Source organism: Limanda limanda, chromosome 9 (assembly GCF_963576545.1).
Source record: "Limanda limanda chromosome 9, fLimLim1.1, whole genome shotgun sequence".
In the NCBI taxonomy this organism is placed as follows: Eukaryota; Metazoa; Chordata; class Actinopteri; order Pleuronectiformes; family Pleuronectidae; genus Limanda; species Limanda limanda.
The window spans coordinates 14,255,540-14,275,237 of NC_083644.1; the positions used below are offsets into that span (position 1 = coordinate 14,255,540).

Genomic DNA, 19,698 nt, shown 5'->3' on the forward strand with positions numbered 1-19,698 from the left:
CTCTAGTATCTTTAAACATCCTTAATGAATACATCAACAGTTCATATCATTTAATGATGTTTCAGTAACAAAGTGGGCTTCATTCCAAAACCACAACTTTTCATTTTTACAAAGATAATGGGGGGAATTTGGTTAAGGTCAGAAAACAATGTTGTTTCATCAAGCTATAAGACAGAAGAAACATAATTGTTCTTGTCTTGAAGTGTAGAGCCAGTTAGTCCTAAGAGTCCTGTGTGGTTGGTTGCAGGGCTGGGTAATAATAACAATATATATAATTATGTCAATATAATTTTAATCAAAAGCAATATAATTAAACTTAAATGTATATTGGTTGTGCATTGTGTAAGCATGGTGATGAGGTATAACAAATAATTGATCTACATCAGATTTGTTCATCAAAGTGTTTTAAGGTTTTTCTCATTTCTCAAGTGTCTCTGCATGAGTTGAAAACCAAAACTTTCACTCAGGTAAAAAAAACTTTTTGGCCATATTGCTAATACTTGTTCATATTACAGACAGTATCTTTTCACTTTTAACACTTTTAATGTGTATGGCAAATTTAACCCTATTTTATGCAAGCTGTTCAGTTAAATTAATGGTCAGCTGAATACACTAAACAAGTGATATACAGTTACATTTCAACCAGATCCATTCAGTCTTCGTCTGTGAGATGCAGTAGAAAGCTCAGGAAAAACCTACAGTAGCAAGTGGAGTTTAAGATGAGATTATTTTGAAATGTCAAATAAAAATCACAAGGTTAAGAATGAACTTCACAACTCAAATAATCAACTCTTCAGAATTCATTCAGGTAATAAAGTCATCAATGCCCAAAGATATGAGGGTGGATTTTTCCTTAAAGCTTAAAGTTTTGAGCCTTTTATTTGTGTTGGCTCTTGTGTGTGTCATGCAACACACGGCGGCTTTGTTTGCATGCATGTGTGTGTTTGTGTGTGTGTGTGTGTGTGTGTGTGTTTGTGGTATCTGCCAAGTTGGAAACTAAAAAACACTTTTTACAGGATCTCTGTCAGCGAGCTACTGTGTAACTCCTGAGCAAAACAAATTAAGTGTTTGTTTGCCAATAACTTCCCTCCATCCTGGACAGCTATCTTTAATCCCAAATCTATTATTTATCGGTGGTAAAAAGGTGCTGTATGCCTAGCTGGCTTGGTGGGATCAACACTAATGGGCTCTGAGTAAGCCCGCTGAATAATTCATCAGCTATTAATCTAATAATGGTGTCTGGAAACAAGACCCCGTATGCAGACCTACATAGAAACATCAACTCGGGAGGAAAGCGCTTGACATTTGGACCTTTTTAGCACCACAAAAATACAATTTCAAGGCCAACAGTTGCTTCAATAATCACCTCTTTTTGTAATTTTAAGACAAATTTTGAGATGGTGTGATGCTGTTTTCCCGGTGCAAATGTGAAAGTCTTTCAATATTGTATGAAAGGATGCATAGGGAGGCTTACATGTCTTCCACTAATATACTGCCTGTTGAGCTGAAATTGAAGAATTGTAGGGGTTAGGACAAAAGGATGGGTTAATACTCACACAACAGTTTGTCTCATTAGATACAAACGTTGTTAAGTTAAATTGCTGTGCACAAACATGCAGGTGCTAAAGTTAAATTCATGAAATTATTATGACAGATTAACCGTCAGTCAGAGCAGTGTATTTGGGATGTGTGAGGCTTTCTCACTTCAAGTTAAGACACTGCATGCAATAAGGATTCCTGCCTGCTCTTGTCCCACTGAGCACTTACTTGAGATGCTAGGACACACTCTGGGTCGACTTTGGTATTTGTTTCCAAGGAGTTCTTATGCGATGAGTCTAATTGGGTTTTACAGTCTATGGACCTAAGGAGAAGATGGGAAAAGTGGGATAAGTAAAACAGATGCATTGCATTCAACTTGGATTAGAAAGCTACAGATTCGTCCACATTTACCGAACAAGCGTTATCATATCTCCTCTTTAAAATCATTGCCATCTTGGCTGATGTGTTTTACACCAGCCCTTTTCCTTTAGTGTTTTACAACCTTTTGAGGCCATTTCTGATGTAAAATCCAGGATTATCCATGAACTGCAAACATCTTGATTAGTAAAATCAAATTTTGATATTGGATGATTCAATTGTAAAGTTTTCGTTAACATTTACTATGAGACTACGACAGAGTTAACGAAGACCCCAATGTTTCTGGACCTTGTCTGTGAATATTTTGACATTGTACATACACAAATTAAAGTTAGGGTTGTTCTTATGGAACGTGAGATGCCTAGAGGGATAAAACCTACCACAGAAACTCATTGGATGAATTTTTGGATGAACGTCGTCTTTCCATCTTCCATTTTCTGTTGCCATTTCTCTCAGGGTTTGGGTTCAGCTCTTCCCATTTATCCAACGGTGAACCTATGTTAACCATTGACATGAATAACACAATAATACACATTAAATAATCAGAAAACAGACTAAATCTACATTTCACCTATTAAATATCAGTAACCGTGAGAATAATTGATTAATTAGAAAATGTCATGAAGCAATAACACTTATTAAGTTGCAATTTAAAAGTACGTATGTTTTCCTAATAAACAAATCTTAAATGGAAATATAACATTGCTGTGGGTGTCCAAAAGAACAAAAAAAAAATATCTGTTCACATTTCTGCCGAGACAAAAGGTTTTGCTCCGAGCTTATAATCAGTCTCACTGTCATGAATTATTCACCACACTGTAGTTTGACTCACTCTGCATAATTAGCTATCAATGAAGACTTCAACCTTCTCAACTGGCAAATATTAAAGTAATTGGCTGTTTCCTCTTTATGCCTTTCTCGATGATCCCCTTCAATACAGATAATTGTCTTAATCCCTCTCTGGCCTGTCTTGAGCATTTGCCGGGTCTGTTACTAAGAGGGTGAAAGATGGAGGTGGTCGATTGTGAGATAAAGACATTTTAAGGGTTAAGATTTTATAGAGGTTATAGATATTGTCTGGAAATGATATTAATCACTGTGCTTTGTTTTAGTTGAAAACGCCATAAAAGCCAAATCACACAGGATCTTACAAAGGAAGCTAGCTTTGTGTAAACTCAAGAGTCTGACACCTCTGGTTATGTCTGTTTCCGTGAATCAAAATGTTCTGTTGTGTCCCCAACTTCTTTTACATGCATGCTGTTAGCTCAATGATTTTTTTTTTGCGTGTTTTTATAGACAATTATTAAAACTTTGCGTTCCTCCTACCCGAGTCGAGTGACGCTCTCTCTTGAGTCCTCATGCTTTGTCCAGTCTGTTCCACTTCCACCTGGATCAGCTCCGTCTCATCCGTTTTCTTCCTGTGGTGGTTGTTCTTCTGGCTGTCACGACGGGACGTCAGCGTAATCTTCTTGTCCTTACTGCTCCTCCTCTCACCAGGTTCACTGAGATCCAGCAGGTCCAGTGTTGAAGACAGAACTGTGGGGGATAACATGTCAGCTCCCCTCCTTTTATAAATATAGTATTGTTTTACGTCTTACATATTGTGCAGCAGTGCTGCTAACCTTAGTCGGGTACATTTTAATTTACGTCACTTTGGAACCACTCCTTTTATAATAAGATATAGTGACAGATTTCTCTTACAGTACTTCATGAAGTTTTGATTTTGATCTACACTTTTTCTGACACTGTGAGTTGAGCTGTCAAGGGTACTTAAGCTGTCACCCTGTTACCCCCTGGGCAGACATCTGAAAAAACTGGATGCTGCTCTTTTCAGAGATTCTAAATATACTTCAGGCCACTGCACAGTCTGATAAGGAAAAGAAAGCCCCCTCGAGGAGCTCCAGTTTGGTCAATTAAGTAATTCAATCTCAGGTTGGTTCACCGGCAAAGAAGGACACAGCCTTCTGTCAAGAGGCACGGCTTTTGTATGTGCTGTCAGTGCCATGGCTACAGAGTCTATTATAGTCAGACTTCATGAAAGGAGAGAAGTTCTTTAATTTGATTTAAAAACACTCTAAGCTCTCTTATTTTTTTTCCAGAAATATTTGGCATCTATCTTTCCTCCCACGGCTGATTTCTTGAGTCCAGTCATCATCATGTTTTGCTGCTGGCTGCGTCTTTAGAAATGTCATGTTGTTTTCATGCTGCTTCTTTCTGGTAAAAATATTTATATACAGTGCTGCACGAATATTGAGTAGTGTTTAACGCTTCTCTATCAGGGGAAATCACTTCACTGCATCAAGTCTTCCTGTCTCTTTATTGAAGTTGTCTGCGATGGTACAGGAAGCTGCGGACCCCGACCCAGGGTGAGTCTGAGCCAGCCAGAGGAAACTACCTGACCTAACTTTATTTTTCTGTCACCTGCTTACAATTCGTGATTTTTCAACTCACAGCAGCAGTATGATATAGTGTCTGGCTTTTTTCTAATACCTGTAATTAGCATGATTATGATAGGCAGGGAATAAGTTGTCTTGTTTATTTTCTTGAACATTGCTATCACCCTGTGAGTCATGCTGAATTCTCGCAGTTACAGAAAGTATTGAACAGTCTGGTGAAGCCCAATAGCCCTAACATGTTACTATGAATGTGACATGTGCAATAAATAGAGCTACTTTGTGTGGTAACATGCAAGAATTTGAAAGCTTACATTGATCTCATTTATTGCCGCTTGATATATATTAACATGTCTTAGAGGAAAACGTGCCACAAACTGTGCAGTAGTCGTCATTACGTCATGTGTAGTTTAGATAAAAGGCCCCAAGATCAGTAAAACTTAAATCTGTGTTTTCTTTGTTAACCCACACACTTTTCTCACTCACTTTGAAGGACTTTGACTGTACGTCTTGAGCACTGCGCACCTCGAGTGCATAATTGGGCTGCTGTGGTTTCATGACAACCAACTGAGAGCATTTGTTGACTGAAACCTCTGCATAATTAGAGAGTAAGCTCGTCTCCCGTGACTTGTGCTCCTCAGATGACAAATACAATCAGAAATCAAGGGAATGACGTCAAAAATGTTTCTGCACCCTCGAGTCGACATGAAACGTCGGGACTGGGAAAACACTTTTCCACCAACTGGAAGTGTTTGCTGTCTATTTGTCTAATGGGTGATGAGCTGCTGTGTTGTGACCCCTGGACTGATGCTGAGCGAAGACACTGTTCAACCTCACAACATGACTGACAGATATAATGGGGTATAAGAGAGAGGGAATGAACTCCTTACTCAGACAAAATTTAGCTTCACCATTCCACATCGGGTAAGCAATACATTTCAAAAAGCCCATTCTTTAATTGAACGCCAGAATCACATGAATCAGCTGTGAAACGTGAGAACCGTGGCGTCTCCACCGTATCCCTGTGACTATTGAACCAGCGTGTCGGAGCAAAGTGCTGACAAAAGAAAAAAAAAAGATGTGCACCGAGGAGAAGGGCTTTCATCCAGCCAGGTGGGGGGATGGTGATGGTGAGAGCTTCTGATTGAATAAATGAGTTTCAGACTGCATCAGTAAAATGGCTAGTGATGGATAACCTGACCAGAGTAAGAGGGATGGTTTCTCTCAGTCAACAGGAACAACACACTGAATAGGTTGAACAAATATTTGACAAATGTGATTCTAAACCCCACATCCCCATGACACCAGTTTAATATATATAATATAGGCAAAAACATCGACCTCAAAATAAGAGGGGAGTAAGACAGCCTGCCCGAAAGAGAGAGAGAGAGAGCATGATGTAGGTCTCATGTGGATTAGTATATTTGAGCTGATGATTATCATTCATTATCGATTTTCCTTTTGCCTGCTAATTCCTGTTTGTGTAATTCAGTGCTGGAAGCGATGCCAGACCATCACAGTGGGAAAAGAGATTGACAGACTCTTAAAGCTCAAATCCACTTCATATGAATGGTTTCAGACTGCGGAAAAAAACCCTGTCTACAAACACCTTTGAACGCTATTGTACATTTTTGAGATACTGTATGTTGACTACATTATAGACAGGATTCAACCACTTTGTCCAGTTTGAGATGACCAGTTCATATTGGGCCTGCGTCATCGACAGCAGGAGCAGCAGGAGGCTCTGGACAGACGGAAGGTTGAGAGTTTCCCCCCCAACAGTTTCCAGACTTTACCTGACTGAATTAGCACAGTCAGTGGCCAGTTCGGAGATGACACATGTCAGCTGTGCAGGCTTCTTCGGCAAATCCTAATTCAAATGATGATACAGCTCAGTGATCAAGGTCCCACCCATGTGGAAACCAAGATGGCACTTGGCATCTGTTAGAGTCAGATCAGTCAATTCCTCAACACTTACTTTGACCCAGTTTATTTTCATGTATCAGTGGAATAAAGCCATTATAATGCATATATACTCGGGCTGTAATGATTATACAAATCCACAGATCAATTTGGACCTCGGTTTTTAAACCAAGGTTTGGTACAACGCCTACTTTTTTTGGTGTTGAGGGAAAGGTGTTGTGGGTGCACAAGTAAAAGTTTCTGGGTTTTATTAAAAACACCACCATTTGGAACAGTAAAAAGAAGAACACTAAAGAAGTTGTTGGACTTAACTTCACATAAAATTACGTAAAAAAGAATCCAGAGTAGTTCAATCTGTATATTACATTTTGGTTTTCCTCTGCAAGCCAAACACAGCTCTGCTCAATCCAGTTCAAAAATCATAAACAGTCGTTGATGAGTGGCGTAGTGGTGAGTAGATAAGTGAGAGTGAATTTTCTTTTTGGGTAAACTCTCCCTTTAAGGTATTTTCTTTTTAAAAAAAATATATTAAAGTATTAATATTCTTTCAGTAAAATGCCATCGGCAGTTTTTGGCCAGTGCTTTGAATTGTGAGTAGGAGAAACAATAAGCTATTATCAGCTTTTACACTTGGCTGAGGTGGTGAGGTTTTTCTATTAATTAAAACCAAATGCGACAAGCTGCAAAAGAAACAGACTCATTAAATCACGATGCACATGAAGCATGTGACATGTTTGTCATTTCACAGAGGAGACAGAATAGAGGCAGATGGAAACATCAGATGGAGAGGAGACTGCAACCTGGAGAAATGTCAGATTTTCTCATGGCTTTAACTAAACTAAGATAAACTGGTTACATTAGGACAGCTTTAGTTTCAGCTTGTGTGTAAAAGTGTACTGTTAGTGTACTGTGGTTGTATAAACAACACCAACTGCAGAAAAGAAAATAGGAAAGGAAAAATCGTTTAGCCTCTTCCTTTCCTTTTGACAGAGTTGTCATTTACGTGAGTGAGACATTATCTTAAATTCGCCTGGGTCACTTTGTCCGTCGTGGCCTCCCTACTCGACTGTCTGTCTCTTTGTGTGTGGAGTATTTTAGCAGCTGAGCCCCAGGCAGGAGGAGAGGACAGAGAAACGACAGTGACTATAAACGACAATCAAATGTGGTAGAAAACCCTCATTTTTTTCCTTTTCATTCAGCTAAGGCAGTTTGACAAAATATACTCAGGTGCTATAATAAAATAAATGGTGTAATGGAAGAAAAACCCTGCCTGTGTGTTCAACCACATCTCACAAAGTGACTCAAGACTGACATAAAATCTTTGACTCCTAGTAGCACAGTACACAGCAGTGGTGAATCTAGGATTTAAAAAAACAATTTACATGAAGGGCCACTTACATTATAGGTCCAATGTCTCTGCACAATTTCTGATTCATTAAAGTGAACATTTAAGTCATTCTTTTTTAAACTGTTAGCTCTATAGCTTTGAGGAAAGCCAGACATCATTCAATATTTTTTGAAAATGTTCCTTGTTCAACCACATTGTGCACTTGGATTACAGTACATCATGTGTTAACAGCCACAGTTTGACATCAGAGTTTGTCCTCTATATGCTGCTGTGCAGTAACTTAAACAGGACTCCAATTAAAACAAAACTTCAAATGCTTGGTGGTCTGTTATAAATGGGACTAATCAGTGTACGGTACCAGCTGTGTTTGAAGTCACTGGGCGGGAAACCCCATCACACTTGGTCTCGCAGAGGAAATCGTCAATGGAAGGGCTCAGAAGCGGGCGGCTCTCTTGTTGCTCACTCACCAGCTGTAAGGGCAAACAGACGAGACGATTAAGGCTCTCACTTGGCATGTTTCTGTCAAACCCCCTCATCCAAACCTCTGCAAACGTCTGCTATGTTAACATGAAGTGAAGTTCATCTCTCTGGTCGTGCTTCAGTGTCAGGGTCACTATACAGACTCAGATCAGAGTCTTTTGAAGAAGGTAACACACTTTGTCATAGATACACTGAAGTTATTCAAATGTGTGTTCAAATGTTTAAAATGTGAGCAACACAAAGACACATAATTGTAATCAATTACTAAACCCCTCTCTGCTAACTCATTACTATTTACTTGTGCTACTGATGTGAACTGACATGTATTTCTATAGTAGACGTAGCTGATGTTGCCCAGATTGTGGCAGTTCTGTTTTGATGCAGCTCATGTTTAGCAATTGGTTGATAGAGATCCCAATCACAGCTGTGGCTCAGGGGGTAGAGCGGGTCGTCCTCTAACCAGGAGGTTGCCGGTATGAATGTTTGTGTGAATGGGTGAATGGCAAACAAATGTACTGTAAAGCGCTTTGGGTGGTCATCAAGACTAGAAAAGGATAAATACAGATCATTTACCATTTACACGAACAAACCACAGTAATTGATCATAACCATTGTAAAGCAGGGGATTGGTGAATGTTACACTGTAATGACTTGGCGAGTATAAAACCAGCTGATACATGCAGCTTGTCCCTGATGAGATGTCTCCCCAAACCCTTTCCATCTATCTGAACATGACCTGGTGTATTATATTTATTTTGGTCGATTCTTTACTTTCAGATAGCCAGCTACAAGCAGTATGATTTCTTCAGCTATCCACAGGCATATTTTAAAGGCACATTTTAAATGTATGAGTGATGACTCTGCAGCCTTTGTGCTTTTTTATTTGACTGCTGATTTGTAGAAACATATAAACTGGTTTATTTACACTACATGCTAATGTAAAATCAGCACAATAGCTCATTTATACGTTTTCGCTTTTGTACAGACAACGTTCAGTTTTGATTGACGGGTCAGAGAGGGGTATTATATAAATGTTTATGTGATTGAGGTGCCATACTAGTTGTACTGGACTGGATTACACTGAAATGTGTGTTTAATATTATTCTCTCCTCATGACAACGTTATTAACACAAGTCAAAATTATTTAGTACAGTTCACCACCACTGAAGAATACCATGTAGACACTATACATACACATCCAAGATACACACATAGAAAAACCTTTTCTCAGAGACTTACCGAAATGTATATGATTTAAAAAATGGGTAATTTGTTTTATATTGTTTAAGAAATCAAATTATTGCAGGAAGATGACCAGCTTACATCATTTCATGTAACCTCAAGTCACCAACTAGCTAACAATTGAGAAAAACATAATATAATGATTTTTTTAATGCTTATTTACATCTTCCACATCTTGAACACCCTGCCTGTGATGCCCCGGTTTGTACTCGTTGCCAGTGCAGGTGCAGAATAAGTTACCTCTGATTAATTATTGGCCCGATGCCTCGATACACCAGGTGCAGCTGGACTCAATCTGCCAACCAGTGCTTCATTATTTGGAAGAGAAACCAGTTTTGTCTCATAGAAATGTTGAGCCACCACCATCACCGTCGCCTGTGTAGTTTGTACATAATGCTGGCAGTGAGGAAACATTATATTCATCTTGTTGCTCTGCAGGCCGCACTCATAAGCAGAATTTCAATGAAGCTAAAAGTTTAATTACCATACATACGTAATTGACTGCACACAACCTGCCATGTGTTTAACGTGGATTTGGGTTTTGTAGCATATCACTGTGCAGTAGTCCCATTTACAATTATAGATGTGTAGTGCAGCCATTGTTTCGGCTCTGTACTTGTTGAGACATGTAGGTCAGGAGGAGAGATGATTGTGTTCTGGACTGGTCATCAGCAGCTGGTGGCATCCTCACCACTGTCACCAGCAGTGTTGGGCAAGTTACCTGAAAGTGGTTTTGAATTATATTTACTTATTACGTATAGGTATTTATACTTACTCAAGGAAAGTAATTGTGGGTTCCTCTGTTTGCTTCTGTCCTTTTATTAATGCACACATATGCTGCTGTTATTTTTAAGTGTTTTATTATCTCTATACTGAATTAAATAGTGGAACAATAAAACCCAATTTGCATGTCTTCTGAAGCATTAATCCGTTACATAGACTGTATAATAGGATGTCTCCCCTTCCTACAACTATCGAGAAATGAACCCGAAATAGCCTGGTTACAAACGCTGCCATCTCGTGCCTTTGGAGCCAAAGTCTGTGCAGTAGCAATCATGGGATGGAGCCATGGTAAAGTGAGATCCCGCCGATACACACACTCGGCCAATCGTGAGTTTGTCACAGCTGTCAATCATGATGTTTCACTAGAAAAATGAAAACTTGAACGGATCAGAGTGAGAGGAAGACTGACAGAAACAATCTTATGTAAAATAAATTAAATGTGAACTCACTTTTTTCACTTTGGTCCATGTCCCATTTACTAACATGGAGGAGGTCAGATTCAAGACCTGTAGTTTAGCCAGCCTCCAGGTGGTGATCAAGACTTTTCCATCCTTATATACAGTCTATGATCTGTTCACATTCATGTTTATAATCAATTCTTATACAATAAGAAGTCATGAAGTCTCATGATGGTAAAAACAATGTAAAGTATGTTTTTTAAGCCGTTAAATTGGTTTGTGTTTCCCTAAGGACCCAATCAGAACATGATTCTTAATGAGGAAGAGAAGAAGAGAAAGCTAAGTATAATTTATGATGATGTATATATTATGATGTTTTGTTCTATGCATATTTAACAGAACTGTTGGTTAATAATAATAATAATGTTGAGTTACATCAAAGAAACTGGAGGATACAATTGCTAAGAGAGAAACACAACCCCACTTTTAGGAAAATGAACATAAATAATCTGGAGAAAGAGAAGGGTCATTACTTTGTTTAGTGAGAGTTTGTGCAGCTCAGCAAGAACCCTGACCCAGCACAGGTAATTAGAGTTTGTGCTGTTCTGGTGTCAGAATAAAGTTTTGGTTCATGGGGAAGTTTCACAGTGTGAAGTAACCTGATTTCACCCACCGCTGCTGCCAGCCCATGTTTTTCGTCCCAATCTTGGACTACAGCGACAAATCATCGGATGAGAATACACTGCGGTTGACTTGTTTTTAAAGGTCGAATTTATTGAGTGGTTGAGAGTGCGTGCTTTTTGTGTAATTGAGTCTGACTGAAGGCTGCAATACAGTTGTTGGTGTAGTTAATGAGGCGGATGCCTATAATTTACCATATCAAAGCACTTTTTTTCAGCCTGTGTGTGTGTGTGTCTCTGCAGTAGCTCTCTGTGTTACTGTATTGTATATTTTTTCAGAAAAGTGGCACCTTGTTACAGAACAAGCTTATGAACTCTTGTAACTCACAATGTGGATCTGATTTACCCAAACTTTTAGACAACTTCAGTTACACTGAAAACAATTTATAACCTGTTTTTACTTGGTTTTAAAGTTATGTTTGTGTGGTGCTAGATCTGAAACTTGTCCTTCCAATTAGAGCTGAAATGATTAATTAATAGGCTAGTTGAGTTGAAAGAGGATGAATATTCCGTTATTTTCAGGCAAATATTTGAATTATTTGGTTCCAGATTTGCTTGTTTTAACATCATTATAACATTCAATATCTTTGGGTTTTGTAATGTTGTTCATTTGAAATATTTAATTTGAATAACTGTCATCTCTCTTTATTATGTTTTGAAAATTAATGAACATTAAAAAAGTTAATACATTTAAAATGATTTATGAACATAAGCTTTGTTGGAGCTGGACAGAAATTATGAATTGAAACATTTTATTCATCCCTTTCTCTAACATAGTCTTGGAATATTATTTTCTTTAAGACTTAGAAGTTATTAGATTATCAAGGTTTATTCATTCTTTTGCAACATCCACTCGTATCATTCAACTTTCCTTACAAGTAAGAATTACAAATTAGTAAATAAAAAAGATAAAACCTGCCTTTGTCAGGGATTTTACAGTTATGGATTCATTTTGATCTCCGTTTTATAAAAGCTCTCACAGAGAATGCTGCTTTTCCGTGACATTAAATCAGCTTGTGTATTTCTTTTCAGACACTGCCTTAGGCAAAACATTAACTATGTACAGTGCTGTTAATGTGAACCGATCAACCACATCATTACAAAACAGTTACCTGTTAAACATTGTAACAACTGCTGAGGTTTCAGGTTTGTCCTTGAAATGTTACATAGACGCACCTCACTCAACTATAGTTAATTCTAAGCAAATACCTGCAAAACTATAATACCCCAATGACATGCTCAGCTTTAGGTTGAGCAAATTAAACGTTAATGTGGCAACACGCTAAGCAAAGATGGAGAAATTCATGTATGTATTAGCATGTTAGCATAATTGAGTTAGCATTTTGCAGCATTCTACATTCTGCGGAAAAGTGCAGCCTCACAGAGCCGGCAACCTGAGACTCTTTTAGTAAAAATGACTTATTATTGATATTGTGTACATCCATAGACTGGATATAAAGATGGACGACATGATGGCTCTCCAAGGTGAAGCCAAAGCCTCTCAATCACCATATGATTGTTGGCTGCAATACAGAACATAATACCTACCTGCTCCATGTTAGCAGATGGGATATGGACCAAACTGAAAAGTCAAAGTAGACTTAAAATGTATATTTATAAAAGAACGTTCTGTTATTTTTTGTATCGGTAAGACTTTGTCCCCCAGTCTCCACCTCTGATCGCTACTGCTCTACCGCCAAATGAGCAGGATGGCGGCGTTCAAATCTGCGATTGCCATGGGGGCCAATTTGAAATAATGGTATTGAGATAATGAGACCTTTTGGATTTTCCCCTTCTTGTCATCCAGACAACGGGGACAGTAGATCCACTGCATTCATCCCGGGAGATGCGTCAGGCTTTTTGGTAGCAAGCAGCATTATGTTATAATAGGTTCACTCTTAACCCAAGAGAGAAGCTGAGCTGTTCGCCCATTACTCTGACTACAAGCAGGTTGGCGTTTCCTCTCGCTGTCTTTGTTGTACCTTTGTTTTTACCCCCTCTCCAAAACACCTTGTCATTTTGTTTACAAGTGATTTAAAGAGTAATCTAGATAATTATGTCATGGAAAACTTCAGCTAATTGTGCCACTTGGGCTTGATTCCAGGAGATCTCTCAGATGTTGATGTCAGGGGAGCTGTGCACCAGTTAAACCTGCCATTACCTTGAAGGAGGCTGAGGACAGGAGGAGAAGAGGGTGGAGAACAATACAGGAAGGGAAACATGAATCCAAAATATCAAAGAGGGAAATTAACAACAGTGTTACTTGTCTTAAAAAAATTAAGGCCACAATCTCACGCAATATGTGATGTCCACAAGTTGCGATGAGGAATTATTTCACATTTAACTCCTAAGCATCTGTATATTTAGAAGTATATTTAGTCTCTTATATATCTTGCTTGTTATTTCTTTATTATGTTGTTTCCTTATACGATTCTGTCGAAGCTGTTACTGTGGGTGACGATGAGCTGTTTCATGTGCTCCTATACTGGAGCCTGCATATCGTCGTTCGGTTAGACGGGTAATTTGAAGTTATCACAATGGCTGGATCATTTTGTCCTATGCTACAAAATTGAAAATTAAATTGGAAAAAAGCTGAGCTAATATTTTTTTATTATGTCTTTTAATCATAACTCTGGAAGTGTATCAATATTGTCTCATATTGAACAGTTATTAATCTTGCCAATAGTCATTTAGACAACATCTGAGGATATAATAGGCTTTGGCTATACAGGTTACACTGTTAGTATAATCTATTAATTGCTGGTTTTAATGGGATTTGTTGATTTTGACAAAGGTATAGAATATCACAAAATGTATCCTTTCAGCGGTAAATTAATTTCACATGCAGAAATGTTAGTCCTAAGTTCCCATTAAAGTGAGGTTTGTTTATATGTTAAGTTTGTTTTTGTGTTTCACAGTTTTGAGCTTCTTTGGATTCTGGATTTTGGGATATCTGTGCATAAAATTTACAAACTTTAACCTTGTTGCTATAGAAGTAATATGACATCATCTTTCATGCTGCTTCCATTTTCGGATCTCTTGCAAGTTTACTTTATCTTTTCAGAGTCTGTGGCGAGTTGAAACCCCTGACTCTTTAAAGCCTATTGAGACATATTGGACTTTACAAATAGACTTGACTTGACATATGGCGTGAGGAGCCACAGCCTGTCACTTAGCCTCTGTCACTTGCTAAGTGACATCAAACCGGGACATGGTGCCTCTAGAACTGCAGCCAGCTCAGCCACCAGAGAGAAGAACTCAAGTCAGGAGTTTTTGTCCGGCCACGTGAAAACAACATTAAGTAGTCGTTTGACACCACAGTGTGAATTGGTGTTTATTTTGCAAAAGATTTGTCAGGCACAACTTCTGAACTTAAAAAAATATACAAATCGAAATTTAATACTTTACATAAGAAAGGAAAACAAGCAACCTAATCTGTTTTTTTTTTCCTACGCTTGCTCCTGCAGTTCAAGCATTAAATATTTACCACCTACTCTGAGTAAAACAATGCTGACTTGCAGCAGCTGCTTACTCCTGTGTGTGTGATTGCATATGAGAGAGTTAAGTGTGGTGCACACAAGAAGCAGGCCTGAGCAGTAATCCAGGTTTCTGCTCCGTTTGTTGCTGCGTTGTTTTGCTCTGCAGCTCTGAGAAGTGACTTGACGTCGATGTTGCAGGTTCTTACTGGAAATGTGACTCGACTGACAGCAGCGGTTAATTGTTGTGTTTTCAGGCTGAAGTATTGGTGCCATTCCACGGCCTCTCAGGACAATAAAACCCATTTGAAACCTATTTAATCAATGTCAAAATGCATCGACCTCAGTCTGAAACGAGGCTGAACTTGGAAGATACAATGTTTTTAAGTGGGCTGGGTTGTTCTGCTGTAATGGACTAATGCACATTGTCAGGAAAAACACTGGATTTAAAAATAGGACCATACATATAATGGTTGGGACTGGACAGTGTGACCAAGATCCATATCAAGATACATGGTTAGATTGACTCTTATTATGATCAATTATACCAGTAATACTTATTGTGCACGTTAATGCACATTTCATTTATCATGTGGGCTCTCATGTTATTACTGTATGAGCTGTATAGACATTCTGTTTACAAATAATAGATTATTATTGTTATTTAAGATAATTAGTGAAAATTGCTTTTTGAATTTAGTTTGGAAGTAATGATAGTAATTTCATTAATGGCATTTGTAGTCATGGTAACATAAATATTAATCATGCATCATAAAACAGTGGGATATGTGCTAGACATTGTTATTGCATATCTATTTCTCACTACATTCTACAGCTACTGTAGGCTTGAGAGAGCTTTCTGAGCGTAAGCAAGTCTTTGCGTGTTTGTATCCAACAGCATAAAACTCATTACTGTAATTCCTGTGAGGCCAGTAGTCTTTGCTGACACTCAATGAAAACCTCAGTGAACTGGATAATGGTTCAGACAGTGTTGTGAAGGAACCATCTAATATTAGAACGTTAAGCTGGACACGTATTTGTGCTCGAAGTCGATGTGTCTCTTCTCAGAAGGATGGAAGGTGGTAGAATGTTGTAAACAGGTTTTTATTAGTCTGCACAATTAGCCCCTGCACTGCAAGGTTCAAACCATTCAATCAGGCCACAGATTTTAAGCAGCCTGCAACTGCAATAGAAGTAGAAACTCATTTGTTCCCCTGCGTAAAAAACCCTCCTCAGTTTGCAGATGTTATCTTAGCTTATTAATTTTAGTGACTTCATAGAAGTCACAAAAATCGTGTTGTACACTTTGTTTATTATGTTATAGGATACATCATAATAACATTTAGGGCTGGGAAATAAAACAATATATATAATTGTCGTCACGTAACTTCAATCAACAATGCAATATATTGTGTCATCATATTGATTTCTGTGACACCGCAGCACCTTATTCTCCTGAATGAGTAAAACTGTTATATAGTCTTCATTGACCCTTTCTTATAGAGTAATCATATTTGGCACATGAGACAAAAATAAACAATACATTACAAGTCATATGTTGGTGTAGCAGCTTCATCCGTCTGCAAGAATTGCTGCTGAGCAATTATCAAATCCCTTCCACTCGAGTGGGAACATTATCTCGATGGTTTGACGGCTTATCCATCCAGACATTGTATTAGAGAATCAAACACTTATAAAGCATGCTACAAGTTATTTGAACATGGACAGATACAAGAGGAAACACACTTCAGCACACACACGCACACACACACACACACACACACACACACACACACACACACACACACACACACACACACACACACACACACACACACACACACACACACACACATGCACACACAAGCACAAGCATACGTACACACACACACACAAAAACTGTAGAGAAGCATTGAAGGACAGAGCAAGAAGAACTCATATTGGCATCTGGAGAAGCGCAAAGGAGAAGTGAGAGCGGACACAGTCACTTGCTGTAGAACTTTACACACAGAGCTCCCAGTCAGTAGCTCAATGCCATGGTGCGTGTACCATAGCATTTTGGAAATGCATCCACACACTGTTTGTGCTGAGGATTAGCTGCTTATGAGGTGTAAAAAGTTCATGGGCAAGTTTTTTCTCACCTGATTAGGAGTGGGAGAGGAAATTTGTGTCGACCCTCTGGTTAATCACCACCCCCCCCCCGTACAGAATTAAACATGCAGTAAATGTTAGGAGCACTATTAATCTTTCAAAGGCTAATTTGACTAACGTTGATAACTGCAGCCATCGGAAGCTGATTCTACAGATCCCAAGATTATCAGTCACTGTTTGTGTAAATGCAGTGATGCTGTTGGAGGGTTTTATACCCCATAGAGCAGCTGGAAATGAAATCATTGTTGCTAAAGTAATGCGTTAGTAGACAGCGGTCAGTTGTAGGACACTTAAAGCTTTGCTAGTGTGTCGGTGTAACCAGCACAGGAAGAAGTTCCACTCTGAGGCAGGGAGGGAGGACGAGGGAGGTTTCTGAAATGGTTCTGCCCACCTTGGTAGTCACTGTGAGGAGGGGCTTCCCTTCTGATGACGCCTTACTTGGTATCTCCTTCAGGACCATGGCAACAGTCTTATCTGCAGCCCTAGAGTCTTTCCCCTACAACAGTGAGATCAACAATGACTTGTGTCAGGACAGTTGGACAACTCAGTGATTTTATATTTGATTGACCCTCTTTCAGGGCATCTTACAGAACAGACTTTAGCTTATAATGATGAATTACTAAAAGCACGAGGGGGCTGTCTAACAACCACAAAACATCGACTGAAGACATTTCCACAAGACTATGGCGATGAGAGGAGGGTCACTGCACAATGTAGAGGGTTTGACTTTAGACAATGATGAGCATGGTCGTCCACATCAGTGTTTGTCCACAGAATGATGACAGAATATTGTTCAGAGCTCAGAATGTGAATACTATGTGTTTTTCTCCTGTGATGGTGCTCTTAATATCCTCTGGGTTTGTCAGAAAAAGTAAAACATTTGAAGCACATTTAGAATTTTCTAGACCAACCAGCTAATCCGGAAACTAATTAATAAATTAACCGCTGAAGAAAATTATGGTAATATGCAGCCCTAATAAAAGCAGGACCCCCCCCCCCCACCACCACCACCACCATTTCCTGATTGCATTTCTGCTTTGACTTACCAAAACAAAGCTTCCAATAACTATTACAATTATATTTTCTGGAATTCTTTTACAAAGGAACGCTGTTAAACAGATTGCAGCAATACTTTAGTGCAGGGGTCTTCAACGTTTTTCAGGCCAAGGACCCCCAAACAGTTGGAGAGATGGAGCAGGGACCCCCTACTATATATATTGTATAAAATTGTGTTTTATATTAAACTGGGCCTAGTGCCATGTATAAACATAACTACCCTGATATTATGCATTCAATACTAAGCTATTCAAATATTACACGGGTTCATATATTCATGTTTTTAATTTAAACATGTGTAAGGTACAGGGTGGCCATGCCACTGCCATTTATAAACATACAGTGGATACGGAAAGTATTCAGACCCCTTTAAATGTTTCACTCTGTTTCATTGCAGCCATTTGCTAATATCAAAAAAGTTAATTTTATTTCTCATTAATGTACACTCAGCAGCCCATCTTGACAGAAAAAAAAAACAGAAAAGTAGAAATCTTTGCAAATGTATTAAAAAAGAAAAACTGAAATATCACATGGTCATAGACCCTTTGCTCAGTATTGAGTAGAAGCACCCTTTTGAGCTAGTACAGCCATGCGTCTTCTTGGGAATGATGTAACAAGTTTTTCACACCTGGATTTGGGGAATCCTCTGCCATTCTTCCTTGCAGATCCTCTCCAGTTCCGTCAGGTTGTATGGTGAACGTTGGTGGATAGCCATTTTCAGGTCTCTCCAGGGATGCTCAATTGGGTTTAGGTCAGGGCTCTGGCTGGGCCAGTCAAGAATGGTCAGAGTTGTTCCGAAGCCACTCCTTTGTTATTTAAGCTGTCTGCTTAGGGTCATTGCCTTGTTGGAAGGTGAACCTTCGGCCCAGTCTGAGGTCCAGAGCACTCTGGAAGAGGTTTTCTTCCAGAGGATATCTCTGTACTTGGCCGCATTCATCTTTCCTTCAATTGCAACCAGTCGTCCTGTCCCTGCAGCTGAAAAACATCCCCATAGCATGATAATGCAATCACCATGTTTCACTGTTGGGATTGTATTGGGCAGGTGATGAGCAGTGCTTGGTTTTCTCCACACATACTGCTCAGAGTTAAGGCCAACAAGTTCAATCTTGGTCTCATCAGACCAGAGAATCTTATTTCTCAAAGTCTGGGAGTCCTTCCTGTGTTTTTTGGCAAACTCTATGCGGCCTTTTGTATGTCTTGCACTGAGGAGAGGCTTCCGTCAGGTCACTCTGCCATAAAGCCCCGACTGGTGGAGGGCTGCAGTGATAGTTGATTTTGTGGAACTGTCTCCCATCTCCCTACTGCATCTAGCCAGGTCTAGGAAGAGTTCTGGTCGTCAAAACTTCTTCCATTTAAGGATTATGGAGGCCATTGTGCTCTTAGGAACCTTGAGTGCTGCAGAAATTATTTTGTAACCTTGGCCAGATCTGTGCCTTGCCACAATTCTGTCTCTGAGCTCCTTGGGCAGTTCCTTCGACCTCATGATTCTCATTTGCTCTGACATGCACTGTGAGCTGTAAGGTCTTATATAGACAGGTGTGTGCCTTTCCTAATCGAGTCCAATCAGTTTAATTAAACACAGCTGGACTCCAATGAAGGAGTAGAACCATCTCAAGGAGGATCAGAAGAAATGGACAGCATGTGAGTTAAATATGAGTGTCACAGCAAAGGGTCTGAATACTTATGACCATGTGATATTTCAGTTTTTCTTTTTTAATAAATTTGCAAATTTCTACTTATCTGTTTTTTTTCTGTCAAGATGGGATGCTGAGTGTACATTAATGAGAAATAAAATTAACTTTTTTGATTTTTGCAAATTGCTGCAATGAAACAAAGAGTGAAATATTTAAA

General features: G+C 39.0%; 1 protein-coding gene across 1 annotated transcript in view; it reads right to left on the bottom strand.

Moving 5' to 3' along the window:
* Positions 1 to 17,266, bottom strand: part of pex5la (peroxisomal biogenesis factor 5-like a) — a 37,269-nt gene extending 20,003 nt beyond the window's left edge. The window contains exons 1-6 of the mRNA XM_061078440.1: positions 17,183 to 17,266; positions 7,940 to 8,051; positions 3,246 to 3,453; positions 2,298 to 2,423; positions 1,768 to 1,861; positions 1,475 to 1,504 (exon numbers count right to left, since the gene is read on the bottom strand). Coding sequence (XP_060934423.1) covers positions 1,475 to 1,504; positions 1,768 to 1,861; positions 2,298 to 2,423; positions 3,246 to 3,453; positions 7,940 to 8,051; positions 17,183 to 17,251 — 639 coding nt within the window. The 5' untranslated portion in view covers positions 17,252 to 17,266. The remainder of the gene's footprint in view (positions 1 to 1,474; positions 1,505 to 1,767; positions 1,862 to 2,297; positions 2,424 to 3,245; positions 3,454 to 7,939; positions 8,052 to 17,182) is intronic.
* Positions 17,267 to 19,698: the final 2,432 nt, after the last annotated feature.